Here is a 17,560-nt window from a genome sequence, read left to right as displayed (position 1 = left end):
TATTTTCTCTCATTTTTAATTCACTGACAAGCACACTCACTTGGTAGGTGTTTGAGTATATGTATTCAGCTCAGATGACATGGACTTCTTAATGGAAACTGTGGAAGCCAGGAAACAATAGGGGTACATCTTTATAGTGCTCCAAAAAAAGAAAAAAAAAGGCGTCTAATGTAGAATACTATTCTCATTTGAATATCCTTCAAAAACAAAGACAATTTTAGACAGACAGAAGCAGAGAGGGAAGTTGTCACCAGCAGACTCATAACAAACATTAAAATATGTTATTTAGGCTAAAGGAACATCAGACAGATGGAGGCATGGAAATGGAATAAGTAGACATTTTCAGAAAGGGATATTGAAGATTATTGGGTGTTTGAAACAGTCTTGATAATGTTTGGTGCGGCTTACATGTAGGGTGAGCTATGTGAAGATAACAACCATGGACATGGAGGAGTTAAACTGTTATGTGAATTTCTTGCATTTTTTTGGGACCTGGTAAAAGAACTACAGACAGTGCTCAACTGGTTTCGTTTATGATTTTTCAACTTTACAGTGGGTTTAGTAGGGTCTTTAATGCATTTTCAACTTAATAATATTTTCATTTTACAGTGGATTTGTCAGGGCGTAACCCCATTTTAAGTCCAGGAGCATCTGTAGTTTGAAGTAGACAGTAAGAGTGTAGGTTACACTTTGATATAAGGACAAGCTGAAATGGACTTGCCCAAACATAAACCAAAACCAGACTTCTGTGATGTTAAGACAATCTACTTGCAATATAATTGCCTGCCAAAAGAAAACTTAAAATACTCATTAGAGAAAGGTAAGTTATTTAGAGCTTCTAGGAAATATCATCCAGCATACATCAAGGATACATTTTGTAATTTCTAGGAAAGCCACTAAGATAATGATATTTTAAAGGATGTATCAAAAAAGCTAGCAGATGAAATGGAATAATAAAAAAATAATTACCAAGGAATTCAAGAAAGGAGGAATAAAGGAACAAAGGACAGGTGAGATGATTGAAAATAATAGCAAGATGGTAGATTTAAACCAGACTACATTGGTAATTATGTTAAATGTGAATGGATTAAATATTCTAACAAAAAGAGAAAGATTATCAGACATTATATATAAGTGAGTAAGACCTACCTATATTCTGTTTATAAGAAAAGCACTTTACAAGTAAAGGCACAGGTAAAATGAAAAGATGGAATCAGTATTGTTGCAAATACCAAAAGAAAGCTGATGTGGCTATATTAATACCAGACAAAATAGACTTAAGGAGAGAAGTGTTATGAGAGATAAGAGAAAAAAGATCATGATGAGTGGGCCAATTTATCAAGAAGACATAATTCTAAATATGTTTTCACATAGTAACACAGCTTCCAAATATGTAAGACAGAAGCTAAAATAGCTAAAAAGAAAGGTAGATCTGTATTCCTAGCTGGAGATTTTAAATACATTCAAAGTAACTGGTAGAACAATAAGATTAAAAAAAGTTTTAGTAAAGGAATAAGAAATTTGAATGGTATGATTAATCAACTTAACCTAATTGACATTTATAGAACATTATATTCAACAACTGAAGGCTTTACATTATTTTTAAGTGCATATGGGACATGTGCAAAAATATTCTGGGTCATAAAGTAGTATCATTAATCTTCAAAGAATTTAAATCATACAATGCGTGTTTTCTGATCACTATAGAATTATATTACAACCCAATAACAAAAAAAAATATGCTGCAAATATTTGGAAATTAAGCAAGACACTTCTGAGTAGCCTGTGGATGAAAAACAAAGTCACTGTGGAAATTAGAAAACATTTTAATCTGAAAAATAATAAAAATAATACATATCAGAACTTTTGGAATACAGCTGAAGCAATGCTTAGAGGTAACTATGCTTTAGATGTATAAATTAGTAAAGAACAAAGGTTAACAATCAGTAGTCTAAGCTCCTATCTCAAGGGAGCAATGAATTAAACCCAAGGAAGTAGAAAGAAGGAAATAGTATAAAAGTAGAAATCAATGAAACAGGAAAGTTTTACAGTCAGTTAAGAAAACTTTTAAAAAATGAAAACCTGTAATGACCTGATTAAGAAAAATGAGAGAAAACACAAATTACTAGTAACAGGGATGAAAAAAAGAGACTTCACTACAGATCCTCTCTATATTAAATTGTTAATGAAAGGGAATTATGTACAACTTGATAATACATTTGACAACTTGAATGAAAGGTCATAATCCCTGAAAAACACAGTTTAGTCAGCTGACATATAAAGAAATAGAAAATCTGAGTTGTTCTGTGTCTATTAAGGTAGTTGAATTTATCAAAAACCTTTCCACAAAGAAAATCCTAGACCTGATGGCTTCACTGACAAATCTGCCTCACATTTAAGTAAGATATAATCCTGGGTTTACACAGACTCCTCTAGAGAACAAGAAGAAGATAGAAAGATTTATTTGCATATTTTATGACTTTAGTATAATCTTGATAGGAAAACCTGACAAAAGCATGATGAGACCATTTTAAGCCAATATTTCTCATGAAATAGATAAAAGAATAATCCAGTGAGATATAAAAGGGTTAATGTATTGTGACCAACATGGATTTGTTTGGGGAATGTAAAATAGCTTTCTAATAACATTTGTCATAGTTTGTCATAAATGCATTTTGTCATAAAGTTTGTAGTTCTTAATTTATATCTCAGTTGTGATAATAGGTGTAAATTATCAAAATTCCGTGTGTCTAAGGAATTCATTCACTAAAAGGAATGCAGGGTAAGTTAATTATAGAAGACTGATTTAAGAGGAATTTTAAATGTTTTTAGGGCATTTTGGAGGCATATATGTAAATATGAGAGAGTAAAAAATATTCTAATGGACTTGGAAGAGTAACCAAGACTTCTCCTTCAAGTAAGGATCAAATTGTATTTGATTCTCAACCTTTTTTTTCTAGAAAAGATACTTTAAAAGTGAGTTATTTCTGGCTCCCAGCAGATGAGTCATAAGGGTGTAGATCCACGCTATCAGTTGAAACCCTTCTTCTGGAAGTTTAGCTGATTTTTGTCTCCCTGTGCCTAAATCTTCATTTTAATTTACATTATTTGTATTTGTTACCTGTTGCAGGATAAGAGAGTAGAGTAACTTGTTGTCCTGCAGTGGACATAGCAACTCAGACATTTATCATCACACAGTCCCAGTGGGTTCGAAATTCAGGAGCAGCCTGGTTGCTGATTTTGGTTCAAGTCTCTCAAGAGGTTGCAGTCAAATGTAGGCTGGGACTGCAGTCATCTGAAGGGTAATGCACTAGGGCTGAGATACCTGCTTTCCAGGTTGCTCATCCATGTGGCTGTTGCCGGAAGACCTTAGTTGTTGTGGATTTTGTCAGGAACGGTCAGTATTTCACCATGTGGGCTTTCTATGGGTCTACTTGAGTGATATCATGATGTGGCAGCTGGTTTCTTCCAGAAAGAGTGAGCAGAGAAATTAAGGAAGCCACAATCCTTTTATTACCCTATTCTTGCACATCACACACAGTCACATCCATCATACTGTCTTCATTAGAAACAAGTCACAAGAGAGGGCTCTAATACTGAGAGCAGTTTATTAACTTGCCTAAATGAAGTTTGAATCCATGTGTGCCCAAATACTTAGCCCTCTTTTTCCATTATATGACCACATTTCCATCAGAGAAAGGAGCACAGAATTATCTCATTCATTCATTCATTTGTTCAGTAACTGTTTAAATATACTGTCAGACAATGTACTAGACAAAGTGTATGTAAATAAAAAATAAACAAGGCCTTTGTCTTTAAATTCACTAGTTTACTGTGAGAAGTGTACCTTACATGTCCATGTTCTTCCTTGCATTCTTTAAAGATGATTCCTATTGTCTGTCCAGATCTGTTGGCATAATATCCTGGTTGAAATGATAAAGTGATTACTTCTAGGTTAATAATTGAGAGATCCAGAAATTAATACGTCCTTGATTGACTCCTTTAATTCTTAGTAACACGTTTATATATTTGTTTTAGTATTAGTAAGAAGTATGTAAAAACCCCGAATTGTTTGAAGTGACTAATTGTCACAAGTAGAGAGCAGTCTGTTATAAACATGTTAGGTGAATAGTACATGGAGGAAACAACTAATCAGCAAAGGAAATGTCTATTTAGAGAAAAACTAGGTGTTCCCAATTTACCTTAGCTACAAATTTGTACTGATTAATCATTTTAATCTTGACCCTAGCTATGGTCTTTATTCCCTACTTACCTCTTCCCTGTTTTGCTTTTTTTCTTATTTTTTATACTTAGAGATAGAAATGAGATAACACTGTGGTAGACGGAATATAGAGGTCTCGGATTAAATAGAAATAATTAGTATCTACAGAGAGATTCTAGTCTATATTCATAACACAAGAACTACTATTAAATAATAATCACAGAATAAGAAAGTATGAGAAATTAAAAAGATTGTTACAGAGAGTAATGACAGGCTAAGAGAATAAGGAAAGGCTAAGGGAAAGAAGTAAAAATGAGTGTAATCTCCCAGTCTGTAGAGTGAAAATATGAAAGGAAAGTTTAGAGACAAATGATTAACCCATTTGGGCCAAATAAAGAAAAAGTAGTGAGGAAAAAGATGTATTTGAGACGTGTACAAGAGTCTCTAAATTAAAATAGCTCTTCCAATGCTGTGTAGGAAAAATTTAAACATGGCCTGCCCCAAACAAGTCTTTGTGAAATTATAGAATACCAGCTATTTAGATAAGACCCTAAATATTCCAGACAGAAAAATTTGGTGTTTCTACAAAATGAGGATAAATCGGTAGACAGGTAGGACACAGTGCCTTTCAGAGTTTAGAAAAAATGATTTTGTCTTGAACTGTACTAAAGTATGAGGGAGATAGTATTTTCAGATGTCCAAGGACTCAGTGTTTGCCTCCAACATATACTTGTTGAAACCATTATTTGAGAATCTTCCAGTAAAGGGGAAAAAAAAATGATAAAAACATGGAATTCAAAGTACGGTGCTTAACCTGAACGGGTAGTACAATCAAAAGATTTCCACAGAAGTAGCTGATTAATAGCCCTTGAAAACAGGTAGACTAAATTTAGATCAGGATGTTAGACGGCTCCGAAGAGTATCTTTAAGAAGAAAAGTGGAATCACATTAAAGAAAAGTTTAAGAAACAGGGTGATTTCCATGATTTCTGTACTGTTTCCAATTCCTTTCCTCTCTTTAGTAGCATTCCTATCAGGTATTTGCACCAACCATGCTACCGAAGGTGCTGCCATTCGCCATTATCCTCCATGTTGCTAAGTAGTCAGTGATAGGCCTTCATCATACTTTAACTTTTGGCACGATCAGTTCTGCCTAAAACACTTTCTTCACTTGGTGTTCACACTTCAGTATTTTTCTTTTCTCTCACTGCCCTCTGTTATTTTTTCTGCTATAGTTAAGCATCCCTAATTCAAAAATTTAACATTTGAAAAATGCTCCAAAATCTGAAACTTTTTTTTTTTTTTTGAGACAGAGTCTCACTGACCTCAGGTGATTGCTTGCCTTGGCCTTCCAAAGTGCTGGGATTACAGGTGTGAGCAACTGCACCTGGCCACAAAATCTGAAACATTTTTACTGCCAATATGACACCATAATTTGAACATTCCACACATCAGTACTTAACAGAAGCTTTATTTCATGCACACAATTATTAAAAGTATTGTATAAAATTACTTTCAGACTGTGTGTGTAAGATGTGTAGGAAACAAGTGAATTTTCTGTTTAGACTTGGATGTCATCCCCACGATATCTCATTATGTATATGCAAATATTCAAAGATTTGAAAAAATCCCAAATCCGAAACACTTCTGGTTCCAAGCATTTTGGAAAAGGGATACTCAATCTCTGCTTCTTTTTCCCTGGCCTCTTCATATTTGATTTTCTCAGGGCTTAACTTTACTTCTCCATGTACACCTAGAGATCTCATCCAAGTTCATACCTGTTTTGGTATAATCTATACACTGACAACTCCCAAATTATACTAACAGCTCATAATTCTTCAGTCAACTCTAGACTCCTATTTAATATTTCCATTTGAATGTCTAATAGATATCTCAAACTTAACTCATCCAAAACTGAACTGAATATATTTTCTTCAAATCTGGCTCTTCCACAATTTTTCCTACATTAATTGAAATTTACTCCATTTTTCCCATTGCCCAGCCTGTAAAACCTGGAGTCAACCTCGACCTTCTTTCATATCCTATATTAGTAAATTTTGTTGATTCTATTTTTACAATATGTCCAGAATCTGGTCATTTCTTACCATCTTTATTTTAACCCTGGTCCAAACCACTATGATCTCTTACCAGTATTATTTTTATAGCTTTTTAACAGTGCTCCCTGCTTTAGACCTCATTCCCCTTCATGCTATTCAATACAGTAGCCAGAGCATTCTTCTTAAAACAGAAGTCAAATATCTCTTCTGTGGTCAGAACTTCGATGGTTTTCCATCTCAGAATAAAACGCACATTTCAGCCAGGCACTGTGGCTCATGCCTGTAATCCCAGCACTTTGGGAGGCCAAGGCAGGTGGATCACGTGGTCAGGAGTTTGAGACCAGCCTGACCAATATGGTGAAACCCTGTCTCTACTAAAAATACAAAAATTAGCCGGGCATGGTGGCACGCGCCTACAGTCCCGGCTACTGGGAGGCTGAGGCAGGAGAATCACTTGAACCCGTGAGGTGGAAGTTGCAGTGAGCCGAGATCAAGCCACTGCACTCCAGCCTGGGCGACAGAGCAAGACTCGGTCTCAAAAAAAAAAAAAAAAGTTAAAACACTGTTAATTAGCACCTATGTTTTTGCCAGTATGTTAAGATTATTATTTTTATATTCCTTTTCTCTTTAGCTGTTGCTAACAGCCTCTTTTGATTCAGATACTTTAAAGGATCATAACTTGTTACTGAATTTATAATTTATATGGGTGAATGTGGGTTTGTACTCTTACGTATGTTAATATATATCTGTCTGTGATTAGACAGGTAACATATAAATTAAACTCATTTGCAGAGCTATTGCATTAATGATGAGCAATTAGCAGTAGCTCAAGTGTTTAAATAAATAAGGTATTTAAATAAAAACTTAACCAAACTTTCAAAAAAACCACAGGTTGCAACTTCTCAAATAGTACTTTTCAAATAGTAAATAAATGCATTAATTTCAAAACAGAAGTTCTATTTGTATTTGTTCCATGATAAATTGTAGTTTTTCCTGATTGAAAATAGGTTCTTATTTGGGATTAAATTATCTGATCAACTGACTATTGCAAAGAATAAATACATCATTATTTACACACATTAATTATTGTTATAAGCCATTACACATTTTTAAAAAATGAAGTTTGTATTCTTACAGTTACCTTTTAGCAATTCCAGGGCTAAAGGAACTTTACTGCTTGACAGAGAAGCAATGATAGCACAGTGTAGTAGACTCCCAAATAGTTTGGTTACATACCTGAGTCAGTACTTCTGATATTTTTGTTTGTTTACTTATAAATTATGTATGTGTTGTTGTCATTGACAGTCTTAAGGATGATATATACTTAGGCAAGGTTTATCAAGAGCAGATGTAAATCTGTATTTCACATAGCCATTTTGGTATTTCTGAGGGTTTTTGATTGGCTTGTCAAATTGTGTTGTATTTTTCTTGTTTTTATTTATTTTTGGGACGGGATCTCACTTTGTCACCCAGGCCTGGAGTGCAGTGGCATGATCTCGGCTCACTGCAGCCTCCACCTCCTGGGCTCAAGCAATCCTCCCACCACAGCCTCCTGAGGAACTAGAGGTGTGCACCACCACGCCTGGTTAATTTTTGTATTTCTTGCAGAGACAGACTTTCACCATGTTGGCCAGGTTAGTCTCGAATTCCTGAGCTCAAACTGATTTGCTCGCCTTGGCCTGCCAAAGTGCTGTAATCTAAGGTGGATCACAGGCGTTTGCCACCGTGCTGGCTACATCACATTGTATTTTTCTAAGTTTTATTATAAGACTTCACTAGGAGGAGCAGAAGTATCAGTTTTGCTATTTTTGTGCTTTTATTAATATATTGTTCAATTCATTGTTTCTTTGTAGGAATCTTCTGCGGCTTGTCCATAGTGTGAATAAAAACTAAATCACATCTATAATTCTACTGAACTGGTCACACAGACGCTGCCATATATGTCACAGTACACTGAAAAGGAGCCGGCAGGTAAGGAAAGTCAGTTCTTCTACATTGAGTACTTCTTGTTTTTTCCTCTGGGTACCTTGAGTACCAGTAAGTGACATATGATCATCTGACCTGTGGTCTTACTAAAGGCTGGTTTTGATCCATATATTGAATATTTGTAAAGCTTAGTTTCTAATTTTTGATAGGTAAAAATAGAAATTCTGGTATTTTCTTTCCATACCCATTTAGCTTGGAAAGCTTTATGCTTTCCACTTTGGAGACTATTCTTTTGGTAGAATTGTTAAGGGCATTGGTTCTGGAGTCATACTTTTGGATTATTAGACAAGTTATCCAACACTTAATTTTAACTTTAATTTTTCAATTTTAAAAATAGAATACAATATCCACCTCAAGATTACTGATGGGATTAAATAAGTGTAACACTTGATATTATTTATACTGGATATGTGCATGTATTATAAATACATGTTTGTTTCTGTTTCCTTCTTGGAAGTGATTATATTTCTTATTTTAATGCAACTAAGAAATTATGTAACTGTTTCATTCATTCATTTATTCATTTTTTTTTTTTTTTGAGATGGAGTCTCGAACTGTCACCCAAGCTGGAGCGCAGTGGCACAGTCTTGGCTCACTGCAACCTCCGCCTCCTGGGTTCAAGTGATTCTCATGCCTCAGCTTCCTGAGTAGCTGGAATTATGGGCATGTGCCACCACGTCTGGCTAATTTTTGTATTTTTAGTAGAGACGGGGTTTCGCCATGTTGGCTAGGCTGATCTCGAACTCCTGGCCTCAAGTGATCCGACTGCCTCAGCCTCCCAAAGTCCCGGGATTACAGGCATGAGCCACCATGCCCAGCAACTGTTGCATTTATTGACTATACCATATGCTGTGAGAAAATATTTTGTTTAGTTGCTGTGTAGTACATGTAATGTATAATTGACTAAGCAGACTTACACTTAATATATATATGTGTGTGTATAATAATGTACTACTTAGTGAAAGTTGCTGCTGTTTACTACTGTATACCCCTCAGTCATCAAAACTTAATTGTCAAGTCATGTAAATGTTGATGGCTTTTCTTACCATAACATATACCATTTATTGGTAGTTTTGAAGGCAGGGTAGTATGTGTTTGACCTGGCTCATTGCTGTTTTCTTTTGGATAGTTTTATCTGACGTTAATCTTTGGAACATATTTATTGTGATCTAGTTGATTCTTCATGGTACAGATACCATTTAAAGAGGTTACTTGTTATCTTTGACATAAATGTTTTCATTCTTAAAGTAATTGAAACCATCATATCATAATGCTAGTAATTGATTCATCAAATATGTATTGAGCACTTATATTAATATAATATATAAGGTACTTAATTTGGAAGATCTCCAATCCATAAAGAGCTTTGGCAGTATAATAATTTGGCATATGAAAAATATTTTTTGATAGGTTTCATTATAAAAATCTGAAATACCTTAAAGAAACCAAATTTTAAAACATATTTTTTGAAGGGAAAAGGCCACTAACTCTTATTATATAGTACTTCATATTTAATTTTCTAGTGTGTGAAGAATAATGTTTTATAGTACTAGTAAGGTACACTTCATGTTCAGAAGCATATGATTTGATAAATAATAAAATATAAACTGAAGTAGTTTTCCCCAACAGGTTGCAAGAATAAAGCTCATTGCTGTTCCTGTTTTAATTTTTTAACTTTTTTTTCAGCAATGGACCAAGAATCTGGTAAGGCTGTCTGGCCCAAACCAGCAGGAGGGTATCAGACAATTACAGGCAGGAGATATGGAAGAAGACATGCTTATGTCAGTTTTAAACCATGTATGACCAGACATGAAAGAAGCTTAGGTCGGGCTGGTGATGACTATGAAGTGTTGGAACTAGATGATGTTCCAAAGGAAAATTCCTCAGGTGTGTAACATTTAATTATTTAAAGGTTATTAATAGTTATATAGGAATTGATCTTATAATTAAATTTTTGGGTGGGTATTATGCATGTCTGTGAGTGTAAATGCAGCACACTTCCTATCAAGAAATTCTATTTTGAAATTCTTATTGAATTTAATATTAATGGTGTATACATTTAAACGTAGAAGAAAATAGAATACAGCCAATCATTAAAATATAACCACACTCTCATAGTAGTGATTACGTTGTCATAACCTCCAGCCAAAGGAAATCATCTTTGAATCAAAAAGAAATTTTTTGAAATTTTTAAAAATGTGGATCAAGTAGAGATATTTTTTCCCTGCATATAATATTTAAATAACTTTTCTTCTTCTTCTTCTTTTTTTGAGATGGAGTCACGTTCTGTTGCCCAGGATGGAGTGCAGTAGTGCATCTTGGCTCACTGCAACCTCCATCTCCCAGGTTCAAACAATTCTTGTGCCTCAGCCTCCTTAGTAGCTGGGATTACAGGTGTTTGTCACCGCACCCAGCTAATTTTTGTATTTTTAGTAGAGACAGGGTTTCACCACGTTGGCCAGGCTGATCTCAAACTCCTGACCTCTCAAGTGATCCACCTGTCTTGGCTGGCTTCCCAAAGTGCTGGGATTACAGGTGTGAGTCACCATGCCTGGTATTCTTGTTGTTGTTTTTTTTTTTTTAGATGGAGTCTTACTTTGTCAGCCAGGCTGTTGTGCAGTGGCGTGATCTGGGCTCCCTGCAGCCTCCACCTCCTGGGTTCAAGTGGTTCTCCTGCCTCAGCCTCTCAAGTAGCTGGGACTACAGGCATGCGCCTCCACGCCTAATTTTTGTATTTTTTGGTAGAGATGGGGTTTTGCCATGTTGCCCAGGCTGGTCTCGAACTCCTGACCTGAAGTGGTCCGTCCAACTCAGCCTCCCAAAGTGCTGGGATTACAGACATGGGCCATTGTGCCCGGCCAACTTTTCTTCTTTTAATTTTATCCTAAATTTAACTTGGCTTGTTTATTTTTTCATCATTTTACAAAATCCAAAGAACAAGGAAGGCTTATTCAATTAAAATTTCTTAGTTATTCAGTGGTTTTGAAAAAGTATTTTGTAGCTATCCATGTACCATAATTGCACATTTTTGGACTGGATTTGTCTTCTTCCTCTTGTTCTAAGCAAACTTGACAAGACATTTCTAGATTATTTTTGCTGTCATATGTAAGAATCTGAATTACTAGCTAGGGTCATCCCATTGAAGAACCCTTTGTTCCCAGCTACTTGGGAGGCTGAGGCAGGAGAATGGCGTGAACCTGGGAGGCGGAGCTTGCAGTGAGCCGAGATCACGCCACTGCACTCCAGCCTGGGCCACAGAGCAAGACTCCATCTCAAAAAAATAAAAATAAAAAAAAAGAACCCTTCGTACCATATATCATGGCCGAACTTCAGTTATTTTACAATTCATGAATTTTTATTCCAGCAAATCTCAAATGTCTTCATTTTTTTATTAGTGGTGATGCAAGATAGTTATGCTTAAAGTAATTTATAGATATGATTTTACTCATGTTTCAGAATTCTCACAATTATGACAAGAATCAACATATTGATCTTTGTTGTTTTTCAGTCATAACTATAACACATCTAAAGTAAACTTATTACAAATGTATTACAACAATTCAATTTATAATCTGTCTAGATACTGAGATATAATTTTGTGAATTGCCAACAAAACACAATAGGGTCTAATTTCTCTTAAATCTGTAACTATAGTTATTATATCTGTCATAAGTACTTTTGAAGGTTTTTCGTTTTGTTGTTGTTTTTACCTGCATATAATAAAGAAGGTGTGTTTGGAAATCACTGGGAAGCAGATTGGTTACCCTAGACTCCACTTAAGAGAGGCTTCCCATTGTATAACCTCTCAAGAGCTTCTCCTTTATATGTCTTGCAGAAGGCATTAGATATTAGGATTTAGATAGAAAACTGCCAAAGACATGTGAGGGAGATGATAGTGAAAGGCTATACATTGACATAAATGAACTCATAGAGTAATCAGTCTGCATTCTCAGTTAAGTTAAGGAGCATAGAAGTGCTTGGTAAATAAATTTACTCATATATTCAAGTAGTAATAATTGGTATGATTTCCACTTAAGTGATAGTTATTACATAAAATTTTATCTAAGTTAATCCTTCAAAATATGTTTTCTTTTGTTTTTTATGAAGGTTCCAGTCCTTTGGATCAAGTTGATTCTTCTTTACCCAGTGAAACTATATTTGAAAAAAGTGAAACAGAAATTCCCACTTGTGGTTCAGCATTGAATCAAACCACTGAGAGCAGTCAATCCTTTGTTGCAGTACATCACAGTGAGGAAGGCAGGGATACCTTAGGAAGCAGTACAAATCTTCATAATCACTCTGAGGGAGAGTATACTCCAGGAGCTTATAATGCTTCAAGTGTCCAAAATGGAATTGCATTGGTTCATACAGACTCTTATGATCCAGATGGCAAACATGGAGAAGATAATGACTGTCTTCAACTTTCTGCAGAAGTTGTGGAAGGTAGTAGATACCAGGAATCATTAGGCAATACAGTATTTGAGTTGGAAAACAGAGAGGCAGAGGCATACACTGGTCTTTCACCACCAGTTCCCTCATTTAACTGTGAAGTAAGAGATGAGTTTGAAGAGTTAGATTCTGTACCATTAGTGAAAAGTTCTGCTGGTGATACTGAGTTTGTCCATCAGAATAGCCAGGAAATTCAGAGGTCTTCTCAAGATGAAATGGTTAGTACGAAACAACAAAATAATACTAGCCAGGAAAGACAGACAGAACATTCACCTGAAGATGCAGCCTGTGGTCCAGGGCATATTTGTAGTGAACAAAATATCAATGATAGGGAAAAGAACCATGGAAGTTCTCCTGAACAGGTAGTGAGGCCAAAAGTTAGAAAACTGATAAGTTCAAGCCAGGTGGACCAAGAAACAGGTTTTAATAGGCATGAGGCGAAACAAAGAAGTGTTCAAAGATGGAGAGAGGCTTTGGAAGTTGAGGAAAGTGGCTCAGATGACCTCTTAATAAAATGTGAAGAATATGATGGAGAGCATGACTGTATGTTCTTGGATCCACCATACTCAAGAGTTATTACACAAAGGGAAACAGAAAATAACCAAATGACATCAGAAAGTGGAGCCACAGCAGGAAGGCAAGAAGTGGATAACACCTTTTGGAATGGCTGTGGAGATTATTACCAACTCTATGACAAAGATGAAGATAGGTAAGGTCACATCCAGTACTTTTTCAGATTGTGTAGTAAATGAAGTGGTTTCTTTCTAGAACCATGTTTGATGGCTGGGCTATTTGATATGATCAGGGAATTAGACATTTTGACTAACCAAATATTTTTATTTACTGAATGCTAACCATACAGGCAAACTACTCATTATAATTTTTCACGAAAAAATGTTTTTGAGGTTTTTAGTAGTTTACAGAAGTAAGTTCAGATAATGATTATTATTATAAAGGGATAGAGATGCTAGTTAGTTCATGGTATTTCAATTAATAAAATGTAAAATAAACATTTGTTGTATTTTTTAAAAACCTACATTAAGCCAGTCTGGGTTTAAAAAGTGATTAATATCACAAATTATTGATTGGTAATACTTCATTAACATTGCCAGTAGTGACTAATATCACTTGTTTCCCTCTTTATCTGTTCTTCCTGTGGCTCTTCCTATCACTAAGTTTATTTTTTACTTATTTTTTCTTAGCATTCAATTCTCATTAACAACTCTGTGTGGTAGGTTCCATTATTTCCCTCATTTGTAAATAAAGAAACTGAGGCACAGAGCATTATATAACTTCCTAAGGTCACAGAGCAACTTAATGGTAGAGCTGGACTTTGAGTACCTAATTGGGTATTCCAGAGACTGTTCACCACTATTCTTTGCTATTTTCAACAGAACATAAAACTTATAATAAGCATTCTAATTGCTCTTACAAACCCGTATCTTTTTTTTCCAAACCATAAGACAACAGAAAAAGAAAAAAATGGAGAATTTCTTTGTTCAGTTGCTGAATTTCCATTACTCCAGTGTCCAGATTTTCGTGAGTCCTTGTAAGCTAATTGCATCCCTGACAGTGCTCAATTACAGTGCAATTGCAAGATTTTATTAGCTAGTGGAAATAATTGTGTGGTTTTTTTTAGCTAGAAAGTACTATAAAGGAAGAAATTTACCATTTTGAATATGAATGCATTTTAATTCATGTCATAAAACAATTCATTTGATTTTCTTTGGACATATGAATTAAGCTACTATAATACAGATTGTGTAATTTATTATAGAAAATATTTAAAATATAATTTCTGCTGCTCTGTCAAAGTCTGTAAACTTTAAGGGTTAGTAAGTAATTTTTGTATGATATACTGTTTTTAAGCTAAAGGTAAAGTTTTTTTCAGTTCAAGCCCACAGTCTTTTATTCAGTATCCACACTTCTAAAAACAGAAATTGGCCACAAAGCCTGACCTGATGTTAACTTCCTGGATAAGCAGATCTGGATCTGAATTGAAATGAGGGTATTTTTTCAAATATTTGTATATTTTACTGCAGAAATACAGTTATGTTTGATTACTGTGTGCTGGCCTGGACCATGTTGGGGTTTGTTAAGTAGTAGTTCTAAATCTGGGAAATATATATCAAAATTCCAAAACACATTTAGCCCTAAGATTTTGAAATAGATTGCAAGTCTCTAATATTATACCTCTAGTTTACTATTTTTAAAAAAAAGACAAAACTTACAGTCTTCGATAATTTGTTTTTTTGAAAGTGTAAGGTGCTTGTATTTTTTTTCCCCCAGTTACACTTTTTCTTCTTTAAGGAGAATCATTTAATTTGGCTATACCTTTGTCATTTTGGGCAAAATAAATACTTCTCTTCTGCTTGCTTTTTATAGTCAGTTATAATGTCTTATGATGAAGTTGATGAAATTGTTACATTGTTTGCCAACCCCTAGAGAAAGGTAGTCTTCCTGGCTCCTTGATTTTAAATTGATTTTCTTTGTTTTGGGGGTGGTCAGTGGTGGAAGTGTATTCTTTGCCTTGAAGGACCCTGGACTTTTGATAGTTATAAGGTATTTTCTTAGTTATTTGTAATTCTTATTCTTATTTTTAATTTTTTTCTTAAATGATGTCAATATTCTGAACAATGATAGATTTTTTTTTTTTTACAAACAATATATAGATGGGAAAAAACATTTACAGTTAATAGAAACTGTCCTTTTAAATTGCTAGTAATGTATTGACTACGGAGCCTGTGGTTAGGGTATGCCAAAATGATGGAACTACTTTAGGATCATTGTTTAAGACACATTGAAATGCTGAAAACACTTAAAAGTTTCTCGTTTCGTTTTGTTTTAAAGAATCATGGAATAAATTCTAAAGGATAATGGTTCTGCCTAGGACTGTACTTATATTTTTATCCATAGCCTTAAGATATGTTTTAGGATCTCAAAGTGTCTGTACAGTTTTCTGTACAGATTATTCTATTTCTGAACAGAAACTCTGTTTCTATGCTGCTGTGTCCTGTTCCTCTACCCTAATTCCCTGCAAAGGATTATAGTTGCCAGGGTGCCTTTTTAATATGGTGCCAGCTAAAGATTGGAATTTAATAGCTGTACACTCCTATTTAGTTTCATTTTGCCCTTGTTCATCTCCCTGATGTTTCATTGTCATCCTCGCTAGTTCTTGTATTTGTAGATTGGAGAAATGGTGATGCTAGTCTTCTCAGGTTTTGGATGGAAAGTATAAGAGCTGCTGCTTAACTTGGGTCTGTGAACTTTGAGTTTTTCTGTAAAGCTTAAAAAGTTGATATACTTGAAAAGTTTTTTTGTCATGCTTATAATAGCCAAAGTAGAACTCATCAAGAATATAACTAAAGTTCATTGTGGCATTTTTATTTTTTTATTATTTATTTATTTATTTCGAGACAGAGTTTCTCTCTGTTGCCCAGGCTGGAGTGCAGTGGCGTGATCTCGGCTCGCTGCAACCTCTGCCTCCTAGGTTCAAGTGATTCTTCTGCCTCAGCCTTCTGAATAACTGGGACCACAGTCATGCCATCATGCCCAGCTAATTTTTGTATTTTTAGTAGAGACGGGGTTTCACCATGTTGGTCATGCTGGTCTTGAACCTGTGACCTCAAGTGATCCACCCGCCTCAGCCTCCCAGAGTGTCGAGATTACAGGCGTGAGCCGCTGCACCCGGCCAGCATTTTTAGATGTAGGAACTTTGGCTACTTTTTAAAAATATGAATTATATATTCTTTTTAAGTAGAAAAGTATTTTAATGAATTCATGATTGCCTTCTTCCCTGAAAAATTCTAAATGATCATTTAATCACATCTGAAATGTTACACTCTGTGGGATAAACATTGCAGCCAGTAGCATTGCTCTGAGCTGTTTGACAGGTACTGAGCACCACCTTATTAAATTAGGACTCCAAGGGGAATTTTAATAGGCAGCATATAATTACCAGACTTAGAATTAGACCAAAGAGCTAAGGTTAGTACCCTGCTCTTTTGAAATATACCCTGAGAAGTTTAGTAACTGTTTGAGGACAAGATCTTGAGTTTAAAAAAAACCTTTCAGCAATACTAGCATATCTTAACCTTGGGCCTAACTGCTCTGAAGAGAGGCATGCCATCTACTGTCTGTTCCTTGTAGCATTTGAGGTTTCTTGCAGAATTTTTGTGGCCTTAGGACTTAACTTTGCTTAAAATTAAAAAACCTTACTTAAGGTAAAATGTTGGGACAACTTATTTTGTTGATGTTGTTGGGAAATAAAATGATTGTTAGCCATTTAGTTGACTTCAATATGATATATTAAAGGATTTGTTGAAATCTTAAGTGCCAGACTTTGTTCCAGGTGCCCTGTTAATACAAATCATAAGGGTCCCTGTTCCCACAAGGTTCACTAGCTTTATGAAGAAGACAAAATATACGTATTTATTATTGTGAGGCTGAATTAAGTGCCTTTCCTGTTCCGTGTAGGTTACCTGAGAGCCACAAAGAAAGACTTTCTCTGAGAACTTGGTATTACCCCCAACAAATAAAACATCTATATGCAGCCAAGGCACAGATCTTAAAGCGTATGTGCTGACATTTTAGCAAACCTTTTTATCTTGTTTTCAAGTTCATAGAAGTTTGGAAGGAGCACATTAGGTATAAATGTGTTTGTTCTGCAGATATGCTAGGGAGTTCATGGGATTACAATAACCTGATACTAAGGAAAAAGACCAGAAAGTGACAAAAAGCAGGCACAATTCAAAAATCATAGCCATCTTAATGAAATTAAGCAGACTTATATATTTGGACATAATCCATTCATATCACTGTATTACATTACAGTTCAGTGTTAATAG

The 17,560-nt window shown here is 35.0% G+C and overlaps 1 protein-coding gene across 1 annotated transcript in view; it reads left to right on the top strand.

Annotated features, from left to right (window-relative positions):
• Nucleotides 1-17,560, top strand: part of PJA2 (praja ring finger ubiquitin ligase 2) — a 71,317-nt gene that overhangs the window by 18,342 nt on the left and 35,415 nt on the right. The window contains exons 2-4 of the mRNA XM_526975.7: nucleotides 8,132-8,249; nucleotides 9,951-10,151; nucleotides 12,372-13,422. Of these exons, the coding sequence (XP_526975.2) occupies nucleotides 8,219-8,249; nucleotides 9,951-10,151; nucleotides 12,372-13,422 (1,283 nt within the window). The 5' untranslated portion in view covers nucleotides 8,132-8,218. The remainder of the gene's footprint in view (nucleotides 1-8,131; nucleotides 8,250-9,950; nucleotides 10,152-12,371; nucleotides 13,423-17,560) is intronic.

Source organism: Pan troglodytes, chromosome 4, assembly GCF_028858775.2.
Source record: "Pan troglodytes isolate AG18354 chromosome 4, NHGRI_mPanTro3-v2.0_pri, whole genome shotgun sequence".
In the NCBI taxonomy this organism is placed as follows: domain Eukaryota; kingdom Metazoa; phylum Chordata; class Mammalia; order Primates; family Hominidae; genus Pan; species Pan troglodytes.
The sequence above is the reverse complement of the archived record's forward strand: the minus strand, read 5'-3'. Positions and strand labels throughout refer to the sequence as shown.